This window comes from Oncorhynchus keta, chromosome 13 (genome assembly GCF_023373465.1).
Source record: "Oncorhynchus keta strain PuntledgeMale-10-30-2019 chromosome 13, Oket_V2, whole genome shotgun sequence".
NCBI lineage: Eukaryota > Metazoa > Chordata > Actinopteri > Salmoniformes > Salmonidae > Oncorhynchus > Oncorhynchus keta.
The window spans coordinates 16049362-16063490 of NC_068433.1; the positions used below are offsets into that span (position 1 = coordinate 16049362).

At 42.0% G+C, this 14129-nt stretch overlaps 2 protein-coding genes across 3 annotated transcripts; one reads left to right on the forward strand and one right to left on the reverse strand.

Annotated features, from left to right (window-relative positions):
- The first annotated feature begins 333 nt into the window (after positions 1-333).
- On the forward strand, positions 334-10347 carry gltpd2a (glycolipid transfer protein domain containing 2a). Of its 2 annotated transcripts, XM_035783465.2 has the most exons (9): positions 334-782; positions 1191-1245; positions 1905-2430; positions 6544-6680; positions 7031-7982; positions 8084-8154; positions 8979-9196; positions 9337-9705; positions 9901-10347. In XM_035783465.2, exons 5-9 carry the CDS (start codon positions 7898-7900, stop codon positions 10127-10129), a joined length of 972 nt encoding a protein of 323 aa, XP_035639358.1. In that variant the 5' UTR covers positions 334-782; positions 1191-1245; positions 1905-2430; positions 6544-6680; positions 7031-7897; the 3' UTR covers positions 10130-10347. The 2 variants fall into 2 exon arrangements, with proteins under 2 accessions (XP_035639358.1, XP_035639360.1); XM_035783467.2 differs by lacking the exons at positions 334-782; positions 1191-1245; positions 1905-2430; positions 6544-6680 and adding an exon at positions 6695-6839.
- Positions 10348-11333: 986 nt separating this feature from the next.
- On the reverse strand, positions 11334-14128 carry LOC127906734 (uncharacterized). Its single transcript, XM_052459446.1, has 3 exons — positions 12246-14128; positions 11950-12040; positions 11334-11551 (listed from the first exon to the last, which is right to left on the reverse strand). Exons 1-3 carry the CDS (start codon positions 14073-14075, stop codon positions 11388-11390), a joined length of 2085 nt encoding a protein of 694 aa, XP_052315406.1. The 5' UTR covers positions 14076-14128; the 3' UTR covers positions 11334-11387.
- Between the last annotated feature and the right edge of the window lies 1 nt (position 14129).

The following is a 14129-nucleotide window of genomic DNA, read 5'->3' on the forward strand; positions in this document are numbered from 1 at the left end:
CGCTTCCAGGAAGATTAAAACAAGTTCCTTTTTCTGAAACCACTGCTCACACACATCCTGACATCAACACACACCCTTCTGCATAACTGACTAAAGTCTATCAGTGGTAAAGTATATGATTATATGTTTATGTATTGCATGTTATGAATAGGTTATATAATTATATTGGAGGAAGGGGGCAGAGGGGTCAGGTGGTAATTAAGGGCAACAACCCCTGAACCTCAGCTGTAAAGGGACGTTAATTATTAATGCACGCATATTGGGGGGATTTCCACTAGTTACAACAGCTACAACTTAATGGAAAAAAATAGCTTTGTGCTCTTAATTTATAGTTAGGCATAAGGTCAGCAGTAGTGTGGGTAGGATTAGGGTTACAATCTTTAAAGAGAAATGGTCGAAATAGGCGGGGTTTATGACTTTGTGGCTGTGCTAACTATAGTGGCGGCCAGTGGATGAGAGAGCCACGGTAGCGCCTGATTTGGCACAGACAGGACGTCGGAGTAGGCTGTATGTGTTTGTACCCCATTTACAGAACTGGGAGGTTGAGTGCTCCTGTCAACGAGTGAAAGCTGCGCTTGCATCGGGCGCTGTGAAAATGGCGGATGACTGCGCTAGGCTCAGTACAATAATCGGTCAATGTTCGCACCGCAGACTTTGCCCGGTGAGGGAGTGTTGTGTGTACGGAAATCCAGTAACGTGGCGCGAGCAGCTGTCAAGCAAAGATAGTAGCGGAACGGGGGCTCCTCGGGCTGTCAAGCGAGTCGACCGCTGGAGCGCGCAAGGTGAGTAGACTAGAATGGGTGTATGGTTCGTCTTTTAACACAGATCTTGGATCCGATTATCCTACCCAAACCACTATCGGGGGATGGCAGAGACCGCGGGCAGATGAATCCCTCTTTCAATGCGCGGTGATCATCAGGCACAATAAACTATAGGCTACCGCTGGCGTCCATTTCAAACTGGCATAGCCAAGCCAAATAACGCAGTTTTCACTCAGAGAAGCATAATTTTATTTTAATGTTTATTTTCGCGTTTTTAATATTTATTTGATGCTGAAAATCACCTCAACACTGTCTATAGACATCAGCCCTTGATTGGCCAAGCTCTGTGTTCTCTGAGGAGCGCAAAACCGATTGGATTAGAGGTGTGCACACTGCACAGATGTTATGAATGTGTTTCTCTGTGTGCAGGGCTATAGCCCAGACCCCCATTGATACTACTGCTGCTGCCATGGAGAGGAAAGAGGTAATATATCGGAATATTTTATTGCGATTCAATGAAACAGGATCTGTTGCAGAACGTCTGATCATCATACCCAATGGTGTAAAGTACTTGCAAGTACTACTTACGTAGTTTTTGGGGGTATCTGTACTTTTATATTTTTGACTACACTACATTCCTAAAGAAAATAATGTACTTTTTACTCCATACATTTTCTCTGAAACATTTCGAATGCTTAGCAGGACAGGAAAATGGTCAAATTCATACTTATCTGATCTGGCAGACTCACTAAACACAAATGCTTAGTTTGTAAATTATGTCTGAGTGTTTGCTATCCCCTTGCTATCCTTAAAAAAAAACATGAAAATGATGCCATCTGGTTTGCAAAATATAAGGAATTTGAAATGATTTGGACTTTTACTTTCAATATTTAAGTATTACTTTGGACACTTAAGTATATTTAAAACCAAATACTTTTAGACTTTTACTCCAGTAGTATTTTACTGTGTGACTTTCACTTTTACTTGAGTCATTTTCTATTAATGTATCTTTTACTTTTAATCAAGTATGACAATTGGGTACTTTTTCCACCACTGATCATACACCAACCCCCCCCTCTCTCTACCTCTCCTTCTTTCTCTCTTCTGTCTCTCTCTCTCTCTCTTTCTTGTCCTCTCCTTCAGCATCCAGTTGGAGAAGTCCTCATCATTCCAATGAGATCTTCAACATCACTTTCGCCCCAGGATTCAGCTCGACCCCTTCCCACTCCCCTTCAGCCCTCCTCCCCTCCTCCACCCCTCTCTCTGTCCAGTCCCCAGCTCCAGGCTGAGTTTCTGAGAAGAGCTCCCAGAGCTGCTTCCCCCGACAACGATTCGGATAGACACAAAAACCTTCCCCACCAACCCTCTCCCTCTGTCTCCCCCTCTGTGTCCCTCTTCTCCTCCCCTCCTACCCCTCTTTCCTCCCCTCCTCCACCCCTCTCCCTGTCCAGTCCCCAGCTCCAGGCTGAGTTTCTGAGGAGAGCAAGCCGTGGTCTGAGAACTGTCTCCTGTGACACCAGCGATGTCCTCACCTCCCCCAGCTCCACCCTGGTATCCCCCTTTACCTCCATCACCTCCTCCACCCTTACCTCCCCCCCACTGCCCCTGTCCTCCTCCACCCTTACCTCCCCCCCACTGCCCCTGTCCTCCTCCATGCCCACTAAAGAGGGTGAGTTTTGAAGCAGTGCCATGGTCTAGTACTGATAGTAAAGTCATGTGATGCTTGTCTCTCTCCAGTTCTCAGCTACTGAATAGTAGTAGTGGTGGTTGTGTCGTTATAGTATACTAGTAGTATTGTCGGTATAGTATACGAGTAGTATTGTCGGTATAGTATACTATTAGTAGTAGTGTCGTTATAGTATACTACTAGTAGTAGTGTCGTTATAGCATACTACTAATTGTAGTGTCGTTATTGCATACTAGTGTCGTTATAGAGTAGCAGTAGTGTCATTATAGTATACAACTAGTTGTAGTGTCGTTATAGTAAACTACCACCAGTAGTAGTAGTGGTAGTGTAGTTATAGTAAACTTGTAGTAGTAGTTATAGTAAACTACCAGTAGTAGTGGTAGTAGTGTAGTAGTAGTAGTGTAGTTATCGTATACTAGTAGAAGTAGTAGTGGTGTTATAGTATACCAGTAGTAGTAATGGAGTTATAGTATACCAGTAGTAGTAATGGAGTTATAGTATACTAGTAGTGGTAGTAGTGTTGTTATAGTATACTAGTAGTGGTAGTAGTGTCGTTATAGTATACTAGTAGAAGTAGTAGTGGTGTTATAGTATACCAGTAGTAGTAATGGAGTTATTGTATACCAGTAGTAGTAATGGAGTTATAGTATACCAGTAGTAGTAATGGAGTTAAAGTATACTAGTAGTGGTAGTAGTGTCGTTATAGTATACTAGTAGTAGTGTCGTTATAGTATACTACTAGTAGTAGTGTTATAGCATACTACTAATTGTAGTGTCATTATTGCATACTAGTGTCGTTATAGAGTAGCAGTAGTGTCATTATAGTATACTACTAGTTGTAGTGTCGTTATTGCATACTAGTGTCGTTATAGAGTAGCAGTAGTGTCATTATAGTATACTACTAGTTGTGTCGTTATAGTAAACTACCACCAGTAGTAGTAGTGGTAGTGTAGTTATAGTAAACTAGTAGTAGTGTAGTCGTAGTTATAGTAAACTACCAGTAGTAGTGGTAGTAGTAGTAGTAGTAGTAGTAGTAGTAGTAGTGTAGTTATAGTATACTAGTAGAAGTAGTAGTGGTGTTATAGTATACCAGTATTAGTAATGGAATTATTGTATACCAGTAGTAGTAATGGAGTTATAGTATACCAGTAGTAGTAATGGAGTTATAGTATACCAGTAGTGGTAGTAGTGTCGTTATAGTATACTAGCAGTGGTAGTAGTGTCGTTATAGAATACTACTAGTAGTGACTGTGTAGTTTACTGTCAATAGTGTAGTTATAGTATACAAGTAGTAGTAGTGTAGTTGTAGTGTACTATTAGTAATGTACTTAGTCTAATAGTATGAGTGTTACTATAGTATACTAGTAGTAGTGTCGTTATAGTATACTAGTAGTAGTGTCGTTTTAGTATACTGGTAGTAGTGGTGTAGATATAGTATACTAGTAGTAGTTGTAGTGTGGTTATAGTATACTAGTAATAGCGGTGTAGTTATAGTATTCCAGTAGTGGTGTAGTTATAGTGTTTGTAGTGTAGTTATAATATACTAGTAGTAGTTTTAGTAGTAGTGTGGTTATAGTATACTAGTAGTAGTAGTGTAGTCATAGTAGTAGTAGCCGTGGTGTAAAGTACTTCAGTAAAAATACTTGAGTCTTTTTTTTAGGTATCTGAACTTTACATTACTATTTATATTTTTGAATACTTTTTCTTAACTACATTCCTTTATTTATTTGATTTATTTTTGAATTTTTAGCCCTTTTTCTCCCCAATTTCGTGGTATCCAATTGTTGTAGTAGCTACTATATTGTCTCATCATTGCAACTCCCGTACGGGCTCGGGAGAGACGAAGGTTGAAAGTCATGCGTCCTCCGATACACAACCCAACCTAGCCGCACTGCTTCTTAACACAGTGCGCATCCAACCCGGAAGCCAGCCGCACCAATGTGTCGGAGGAAACACTGTGCACCTGGCAACCTTGGCTAGTGCGCACTGCGCCCGGCCCGCCACAGGAGTCGCTGGTGCGCGATGAGACAAGGATATCCCTACCGACCAAGCCCTCCCTAACCCGGACAACGCTGGGCCAATTGTGCGTCGCCCCATGGACCTCCCGGTCGCGGCAGGTTACGACAGAGCCTGGGTGCGATCCCAGAGTCTCTGATGGCACAGCTGGCGCTGCAGTACAGCGCCCTTAACCACTGCGCCACCCGGGAGGCCTTCACTACATTCCTAAAGAAAATAATGTACTTTTTACTCAATACGTTTTCTCTGAAACCCAAACGTACTTGTTACATTTTGAATGCTAAGCAGGACAGGAAAATTGTCCAATTCATGTACTTAGCAAGAGAATATCCGTGGTCATCCCTGTTGCTTCTGATCTTGCAGACTCACTAAACACAAATGCTTATTTTGTAAATGATGTCTGAGTGTTGGAGTGTGCCCATGGCTATCCGTAAATAAAAAAACAAGAAAATGGTGCCGTCTGGTTTGCTTAAGGAATTTGAAATGATTTTTGCTTTTACTTTCAATACTTAAGTATATTTTAACAATTACATTTAGTTTTGATAATTTAGGATATTTAAAACCAAATACTTTTAGACTTTTAATCAAGTAGTATTTTACTGGGTGACTTTCACAAAGATACCTTAGTCATTTTCTATTCAGGTATCTTTACTTTTACTCAAGTATGACAATTGGGTACGTTTTCCACCACTGACTAGTAATCTAGTTACAGTATACTAACAGTAGTAGTGCCATTATAGTGTACTGCTGGTAGCAGTGTCATCATAGTATATTACTACTAGTCGTTATAGTATACTAGTAGTAGTGCCGTTACTGTATACTAGTAGCAGTGTAGTTATAGAATACTAGTAGTAGTGCAGTTATAGTATACTAGTAGTAGTAGTTTAGTTATAGTATACTAGTAGAAGTGTAGTTAGTGTACTAGTAGTAGTGATAGTGTAGTTATAGAATGTGTGTAGTAGTGTAGTTATAGTATACTAGTATTATTAGTGTAGTTATAGTATACTACCAGTAGTAGTGTAGTTATAGTATACTATTGTAGTCGTTGAGCAGTCATAGTATACTACTAGAGTAGTGTAGTTATGGTATACTAGTGGTAGTGTAGTTATAGTGTACTAGGAGTAGTTTAGTTGTAGTATACCAGTAGTGTCGTTATAATATATTACTATTAGTAGTAGTAGTAGTGTCATTGTAGTATACTAGCAGTAGTTCAGTTATTGTATACTAGTGGTAGTATTGTAGTTATAGCATACTAGTAGTAGTAGTGTAGTTATAGTAGACTAGTATTAGTAACGGAGTTATCATATACCAGTAGTGGTAGTGTAGTTATAGTATACTAGTAGTAGTGTAGTTATGGTATACCAGTAGTAGTAGTAGTGTAGTTATAGTATACTAGTAGCAGTGGTGTAAAGTACTTCATTAAAAATACTTGAAAGTACGACTTAAGTATTTTTGGGGGGTATCTGTACTTTACTGTTTATATTTTTGACTACTTTTACTTCACCACATTCCTAAAGAAAATAATGTACTTTTTATTCCATATATTTTCTCTGAAACGCAAAAGTACTTATTACATTTTGAATGCTTCGCAGGACAGGAAAATTGTCCAATTCATGCACTTATCAAGAGAACATCCATGGTCATCCCTATTGCCTCTGATCTGGCTGTTTGTAAATTATGTCTAAGTGTTGGAGTGTGTCCCCGGCTATCCATAAATTTAAAAAACGAGAAAATTATGCCGTCTGGTTTGCTTAATATAAGGAATCGTTATAGTATACAAGTAGTAGTGTCTTGATAGTATACTAGTTGTACTTTTGTCATTATAGTATACTAGCTGTAGTGTAGTTATAGTATACTAGTTGTAGTAGTGTCGTTATATTATACTAGTAGTAGTTGTGTAGTTATAGTATACTTCTAGTAGTAGTGTAGTGTAGTTATGGTATACTAGTACAGTAGTAATGTGTGTGTGTGTGTGTCCAGTCGAGCTGCTGTGTGTAACATAGTGGTGTACAATAACGTGTGTGTGTGTGTGTGTGTGTGTGTGTGTGTGTGTGTGTGTGTGTGTGTGTGTGTGTGTAGGTTGCACTACTCTCCTGTCTCTCTCCAGTACTGAGCTGCTAACTGAGCTGTGTCAATCTCAGTCCCGTCCTATGAAGCACGTCTCTGTCTCTAAAGGACTCACCACTGTCTTCTCTGGACGGGGCAGGGGCATAACGGTAAGGTGTGTGTGTGTGTGTCACACCACAGTCTTCTCTTGACGGGGCAGGGGCATAAAGGTAAGGTGTGTCACACCACGGTTTTCTCTGGACGGGGCAGGGTATAAAGGTAAGGTGTGTCTTACCACTGTCTTCTCTGGACGGGGCAGGGGCATAACGGTAAGTTGTGTGTGTCACACCACTTTCTTCTCTGGACGGGGCAGGGGCATAAAGGTAAGGTGTGTGTGTGTGTCACACCACTGTCTTCTCTGGACGGGGGGAGGACAGAAAGTATTTGGGGCAAGATGTGAGAATTGATCTACTGTGGTGTATATAAACTCTTCCTGACGCTTTCTCTCTCTGTGCTCCAGAATCCTAGCCCTGCCACTGCCTCAGGAGCAGCCAACCAGACACTCCGCTCAGACTCCATGTCCAATAGGAGAGGACAGGCAGGTCCCAGGCTCTCTAATGGGATAAAGCGTTAGACTAAGCTAAAGTGCCCTTGATGACCCCAGCTACTGTATAATGTAATTGAAATGAATGAAAACCAGCAGTCCTGTGGCCCTCCGGGGCCTGGAGTTGAGAACTGAATGATACATTATCAAACACTATCTATACTGCCATGTGCCATTGCCAACACACTAACATCATAGACACAATGCCAACCCACCGACAGACTTACACACACACACACACTGTACCTCTTCATGTAAGACATGGAAAGCAATGTGGTGAGGTGAAGCAGGTCTTTCTCTGTAAAAAAATAAATGATCTTTTGTCTCTATTGTGTGTGTGTGTGTGTGTAACTTCACTGATAAGATCCAACCCATGGCCAGAGTCTAGAGACATCATGAGATACAGGGACTGTGTGTGTGCGTTGATAGAGGGCTGATGAAACAGTGGTTGAGATAAGAGCCAAAGGTTAAAGGTCAAGTACAGAGTGTTCCAGGAGGTGTGGCTTAAAGAGGAAGTGTTTCTTTACTGTAATGCATTTAGAAAGAGAGGGAAAGGAAAACAATACTAAGAAATAATGTAAGCTGCAAAGGGACAAGAAGATAGAGAGATAAGATATAGAGAAATACAGCTAGGGTGGACAGCCGTTTACTACTAGTTAGTTGTATTCCCCAGCCGGATCTCTCTGTCGCGAATAGCCTGGGGACGAGGTTACCTACCAGTATGTGAGGGGTGGTCTACTGAGTTTGTCTGTGTTCAGGACAGTACCTGTTTGTGTAGACAAGATGGGCATTAATGGACAACTGCAACGCTACCTGCTGCCAGCCTCCATCATGGCTCTGCTGCTCTTCCTCAGTTCTTTCTGGCTCCGTGAGTTTCCACTTTAACCATAGGATTTAGCTGATACTGTTCTCTGTGTGGCTGTGTGTGTTTATTGTGACAAAATGTACATGTGTTTCTCTCGTTCTCAGCTCAGATTGCAATGCCTGATTGTGAGACCTCCTGGCACCCCTGTCTGAGTTTCAATTTCTACCTTCCAACAGTGAGTACACACACACACACACAATTTAGCCTGTAGGGAAATATCTTAACAGTTAGTTAGTTGTTCTATAATTTACATTGTAGTGTGAAACCAAGTGATAGATTGTAATACATAATAAAGATAAATAGGACATACACTACGTGGCCAAAATGATTTGGACACCTGCTCGTTGAACATCTCATTCCAAAATCATGGGCATTAATGTGGAGTTGGTCCCCCTTTGCTGCTATAACAGCCTCCACTCTCCTGGGAAGGATTTCCATTAGATGTTGGAACATTGCTTCTGGGACTTGCTTCCATTCAGCCATAAGAGCATTAGTGAGGTCAAGTACTGATGTTGGGCGATTAGGCCTGGCTTGCAGTCGGCATTCCAATGGTGATCTTAGGCGTGTGTGCGGCTGCTCGGCCATGGAAACCCATTTCATTACGCTCCGAACGAAACAGTTCTTGTGCTGATGTTGCTTCCAGAGGCAGTTTAGAACGTGGGAGTGAGTGTTGCAACCGAGGACAGAACATTTTTCAGCACTCCGCTGTCCCGTTCTGTGAGCTTTTGTGGCCTACCACTTCACGGCTGAGCCGTTGTTGCTCCTGAAAGTTTCTACTTCACAATAACATCACTTACAGTCTACCAGGGCAGCTTTACTGTCAGTGTTTGTCTATGGAAATTGCATGGCTGTGTGCTCAGTTTATACACCTGTCAGCAACAGGTGTGCCTGAACTAGCTGAATTGACTAATTTGAAAGGGTGTCCAGATACTTTTGGTCATGTAGTGTAGATATGATACTTCATCTTCTCCGCCTCTCTCCCTCTCTCTCCTGTTCCAGCTGGAGAGCCCTGTTATTCCTCATCCAGGAGGGGTGCAGAGTGAGGGACAGCAGGGTGAGAGGGGTGGAGTGTTGGGTTCTGTGCCCCCTCTCCAGGTGTGTCAAGGTCAACAATTCCAGGTGTGGCGTCTCATGTCCCACCTGACCTCTTCCATGGCTACGCACTCTGATGATGTTCTGCTGGAGCACTACCTCTACAGCTGGGACGAACTCATCAAGTACGGTGTGTGTGTGTCTGTGTGTGAGAGTGTTTATAAGGGGAACACCTTTTAAACTTGCCATAAATGATACAGTAAGGAGTTGTTAGGTGAAGGTCTCAACATTGACTCCCCACTCCTCTCTCTCGCTCTCTCTCTAGGTTTATGGAATCTCTCGGACCTCTGGTCAGTTTTTTCTCTCAGAAGGTCAAAGATAAGATCGCTGTCATCAGAGAGCTGGCCCAGCAGGAGAAAGAGGCCCTTGAGAAACGAAGTCCAGTAGAAGGACACTCTGGACTACAAACTCGCACATCAGGACTAGAAGGCCCAGTGGCCTACAGTTCAGTGCGTTCCATGGTGGAGTCGGAGCTGCAAAGGGGCTTGGTGAACTTCAGTGTGCGGACGCGCTCCGGCTGCAGAAATCTGCTGCGGCTCCACCGTTCGCTGCTCTGGATCCTGCTGCTACTGCAGGGCCTGGGGGAGGGACCGGACGCACAGGGGGTTTACCGCACCCCTGGGGAGCTCTGCAGGTATCTTTAGACAGAAAACACACTTGCACACACACACACTCAAAAGGTTACTTCACAATTTCACTAAATGATCGAAGACCAAGTCTCACACTACCCATAGCCTGATGGCCATGCCAGCTTGCCAGTATCGTGGGCACAGTTGCCTGCTCTCTCACTCATGCACACACACACACTAACCTTGCCCCTGTTCCCTAGGGATGCATACACCGTGGCCCTGGCCCCCCATCACCCCTGGTTGATCCGCAGTGCGGCTGAGCTGGTGTTTGTAGCTCTGCCAGACAGAAGAGTGTTCCTGGATATAGTTTGTGTGAGAAAAGAGGAGGAGGTTGGGCCGGTGCTCAACATTGTTGTAGACGTTATGAGAGAGGTATACACACGCACACAGAGCATACTGGAAGAACACAACATGATAGAGCTGCCATAGAAAGACACAGACAGACAGGTATGCCAGCACACATAGCCTGCACAGACTATAAAGACACGTGATAGAAAGACTAGAAACACACTGCAACTCAGTTCGTTAGGCCTACCGTATAAGCCTGTTAACAACTGTATATGTAGAAAAGCCCTTATAACTAATGAGAACCGTGGAATACTTGCTTTGTGTCAGTGAAAGGAGTGAATAAACATGTTATTTATTCACATGTCTGTAGTTGTTCTTCTGTGTGTGTGTCTACTGCTGTAAATCACAGAAGTAGAATTAAGTACCTGGATCACCAGGCGGGCACTCTGTCCTTCTACAGTGTCTCTGACACAATGACCCTCCTCCACAGTGTCCAGACCAGATTCACGCAGCCCCTCTATCCTGGGTTCTGGCTTCATTGCTTTAAGACCACAGCTGAGTTATGTGAGTTAGAGTAGACTAGAGTCCTATGTCAGTGATGCTTTACCCTACTATTCAGTGAGTTGTTTATTTCCTTCTTCTGTGACCCCCAGAGGATTGGCTCTCACAGATTGAGCTCTCTGTAGTCTAGATAGAATTTGAGGTTATGGTTTACCATGACTTACTTTTCTGTGAGGTTTTCCTTTTCTTTGAATAGCAGAGGATTGACTTTTGCAGATTGTCATTTCTAGAATTCAAAGTTATTTTCCCCAAATCCTATGATGTTGAAAATGAATCTGTATCTCCGGTGAGACTTTACCTCTGAAGGCAGCATGTGATAGGCCATACATTGTTTTCAGAATAATTTCTTAACCTGTTCTTTCCCTTTGTTATCGTGTACTCTTTTTCAGAGGTAGCCATTTGTTATGTAGGCTACAGTGCATATGTTGCTGTATATTCTATGTGTATTTATCCTAGATCTCTCACATGCTTGATGTTACAGGTCCCCTCGAGGTCCATATTATACCAATAGTTTTTCAATCAAATGAAGTAAGTAGTTTACTGAGCCCTTATTTACAGTGTTCACTCAATATTGACAATGCTGAAGCAAATGCAAACTGATAAATAAACAGCGTGTTTGTTGAGCATCTGATTAGTGAACTACTTCTTTCACATTCAGAGCCTCCGAATGCTCTAGTGGCAATCACAAAGCAGCATGAATACTCTGTTTTGAAATACATTTAACCAAGTGAGTTACATTTAATTTTACAGTGTATTTTTTTTGGTGAAAAACGACATGAAAAGATAACAAGGAAATTAATTGAATGCAGTAAATCTTTATTTGATTAATTAAGTGTTGTTATTGGTTAGATTGACATTTTAAGGTGTTCCAAAAGCATTTGTTGATGGCCGAGAACATCCTGACAAAGATGGAGGGTTTGTGTTTCTTCTCCTTGGGTTGAGAAGTGGAGAGACAACTCTCTTGAAGTGGAGCCATGACAGCCTTTGGCACTGTGTTGGGTACTAGAGACGGAAGGGAAAGTTGGCAGGAACTTTAGTCAACAAACCTACATGGACTTGGTTTTAAAATGATTGTGTGCTCATCCTTTCATGTTGCTAATGTTGTGGGACTGTGAAATACTATGCAGTTTATATATATATATATATATATATATAAAATATATTTAATATAAATATATTTAATATATTTAATATAAATATATTTAATATAAATATATTTAATATATTTAATATAAATATATTTAATATAAATATATTTAATATATTTAATATAAATATATTTATATTTAATATAAATATATTTAATATATTTAATATAAATATATTTAATATATATATAATATAAATAATCAGAGTTTATATAAAAAACGGATGAAATAATAATTAGCCGTTAGACTTACATATGCAATGGTCCTCTTCCCGGGGAACCTTAATCTGGTCCTGGGCTTCCTTTGAGGGCTGTAGCTGCTTTTTGTTGCGCCGCCTGAAGCACTTATTGTTTCAAAATAAAATGTCTTACTGAATGTAATTCTTAAAACAACATAATTTATACAACACCAACAAGTATAAAGTAATGCCATTGAGAGGTTTTCATATTGTGTAGTAAGATACCCAACAGCAAGTAATAAACACCAAAAAAATGACAGCAAAACTAATAATAAAAATAACATTTCACTTAGACCCATTTCTGGTTTACCTTGAGGTTGAGTCTGAACTTGGAAATCTTTGGGAGGAATCTGAACCTCCATTTGCCTTGTTTCACAGCCCGAGGAGAACTGGAATCACTCTGGGCCTGTTCCACAGACCCAGTAGCAATGATGGATGCCTCTCTGTCATGGATGTTGTCCTCCACTGTGTGACTCGAGGCTCCAGAAATGTTGTCCATCACTTGGTGACAGATTGCGCTTGTGAACAGATTCACTGTGTCATTGTAAACCTGCGAAGAACTAGCAGACACCACAGAGCTACTACCATCAAGTACAGTCACTAGAGAAGTAGTGGAACTTGAGCTGCGGTGACTAGATGTGCTCGACGGAACATCGTAAAGGGAGGCTTCCTGATCCAAGCCCCACAATGAAGGAGGCAAGATCAAAGGAAGCAACAATTGCTTCACTAACTCCTCCGCGAACATGTAGATGAGTTTGGAGGAGAAGGGTTTCCCCACTTGGTTTTCCCTCCTTGCTAGGTTAAGCAAAACTGTGTCAGAGACACACTTAGCGACTGCCACCGATTTGATTAGTGGGATGCTGTTCTGCTCCCGAATGAGGCTCTCAAGTTGAGCAACAAGGTCATGGCACAATGAGTGAATCTTCTCCTTTGAGATAAGTTCTTCTAGTGATGTTAGATCAGAGTCTGGAGAAGTGATCTGCTGCATCACTTCAGGATCAAGATGTTCAATGATGAAGCTCACCACACCATTCAGGGGTTTTCCTTGGTCACTCAATGAGGCCCCGGATGCAATATCATCTCTTGCATCAATACATGTGCTTCTAATGACAGGGAAGCTACTGTCCAGTAACTCAGTTGACATTGTAGTTCCTGGGAGAGTGTGAGTATTGTTCAATCTCTGAGAGCTTGAGCCTTTTGAAGCAGTAGATAAAGAAGTTGAAGGCCTTTGAAGCTCTTGCCACTCTTGCTCTGTATCATCCTCACTGCAAACTGTCTCCACACCCTCCAGCATCATTCCCACAATGCCATGGAGTTGCACCAGCTCCCGTGAGGTCATCAATTCCTCCGATCTGGTCATTTCCTCTTGGATGGCAAGCAAGATTTGACTGCTGCTTTTTTTGGCTTGCATTATGATAGCATCTGTGGTTTTTACATCTGGTTGATGATGCCGGATGAAAAACTCTCTCAGGTTGTTCCGCAGGTGCCTATAAATAGTCTGTGCTGTAGACCAAAGTTTAAAGTCAGAAATGGCAACACCACTTTGCCAGCTCTTGTTTGATGTCTCAGAATAACTTGTGGTACCATGTAGAAGGGCAGAATCAGTTGGCTGTAGACTATCAGTTGGTTCGGTGGTCTGCAACAGGCTCTTCATGTCTTTCACAACGGCTGCAACAACACCAAAAGAGGATGAGTCCATGCTCATAAAGGAAGTTGAGGAGGAATCCTGTTGAATGCCAAAATCTGATTGACTGACCCGACTAGTGTGGGACTCTGATATGCTGGAACTTCCTGAGTTGGAAAAGCACCTGACAGATTCAATTAGGACTTGTTTCACTCGTTTCACAGCCTGTGTCTGAAACGTTTCACTGGAGAGTTCGCAAATGAATGCATTTGGAGAAACGCACAAACTCTCTGATGAAGAAGTTGCAGAACTTGCGGCAGAGATGACCTTTAACCAAGCTATGACATGGTCCACAAACTCAGTAGCCAAAAGGGACGTATCCGATGACATCCTTTCATGTGAATATGTCAATTCTTCCTCAGGAACTTCTGGCTTGTAACATGACACAATTGTGCTCACAACCTCCTTAGTGGTAGAGTCGAGGTGAAGCTGAATGATCTGAGGGCTAAGAGCCATAGGTGTGGAGCTTTCGCTCTGTCTATGAAGAGCCACTTCTCCTGGTGATATGAC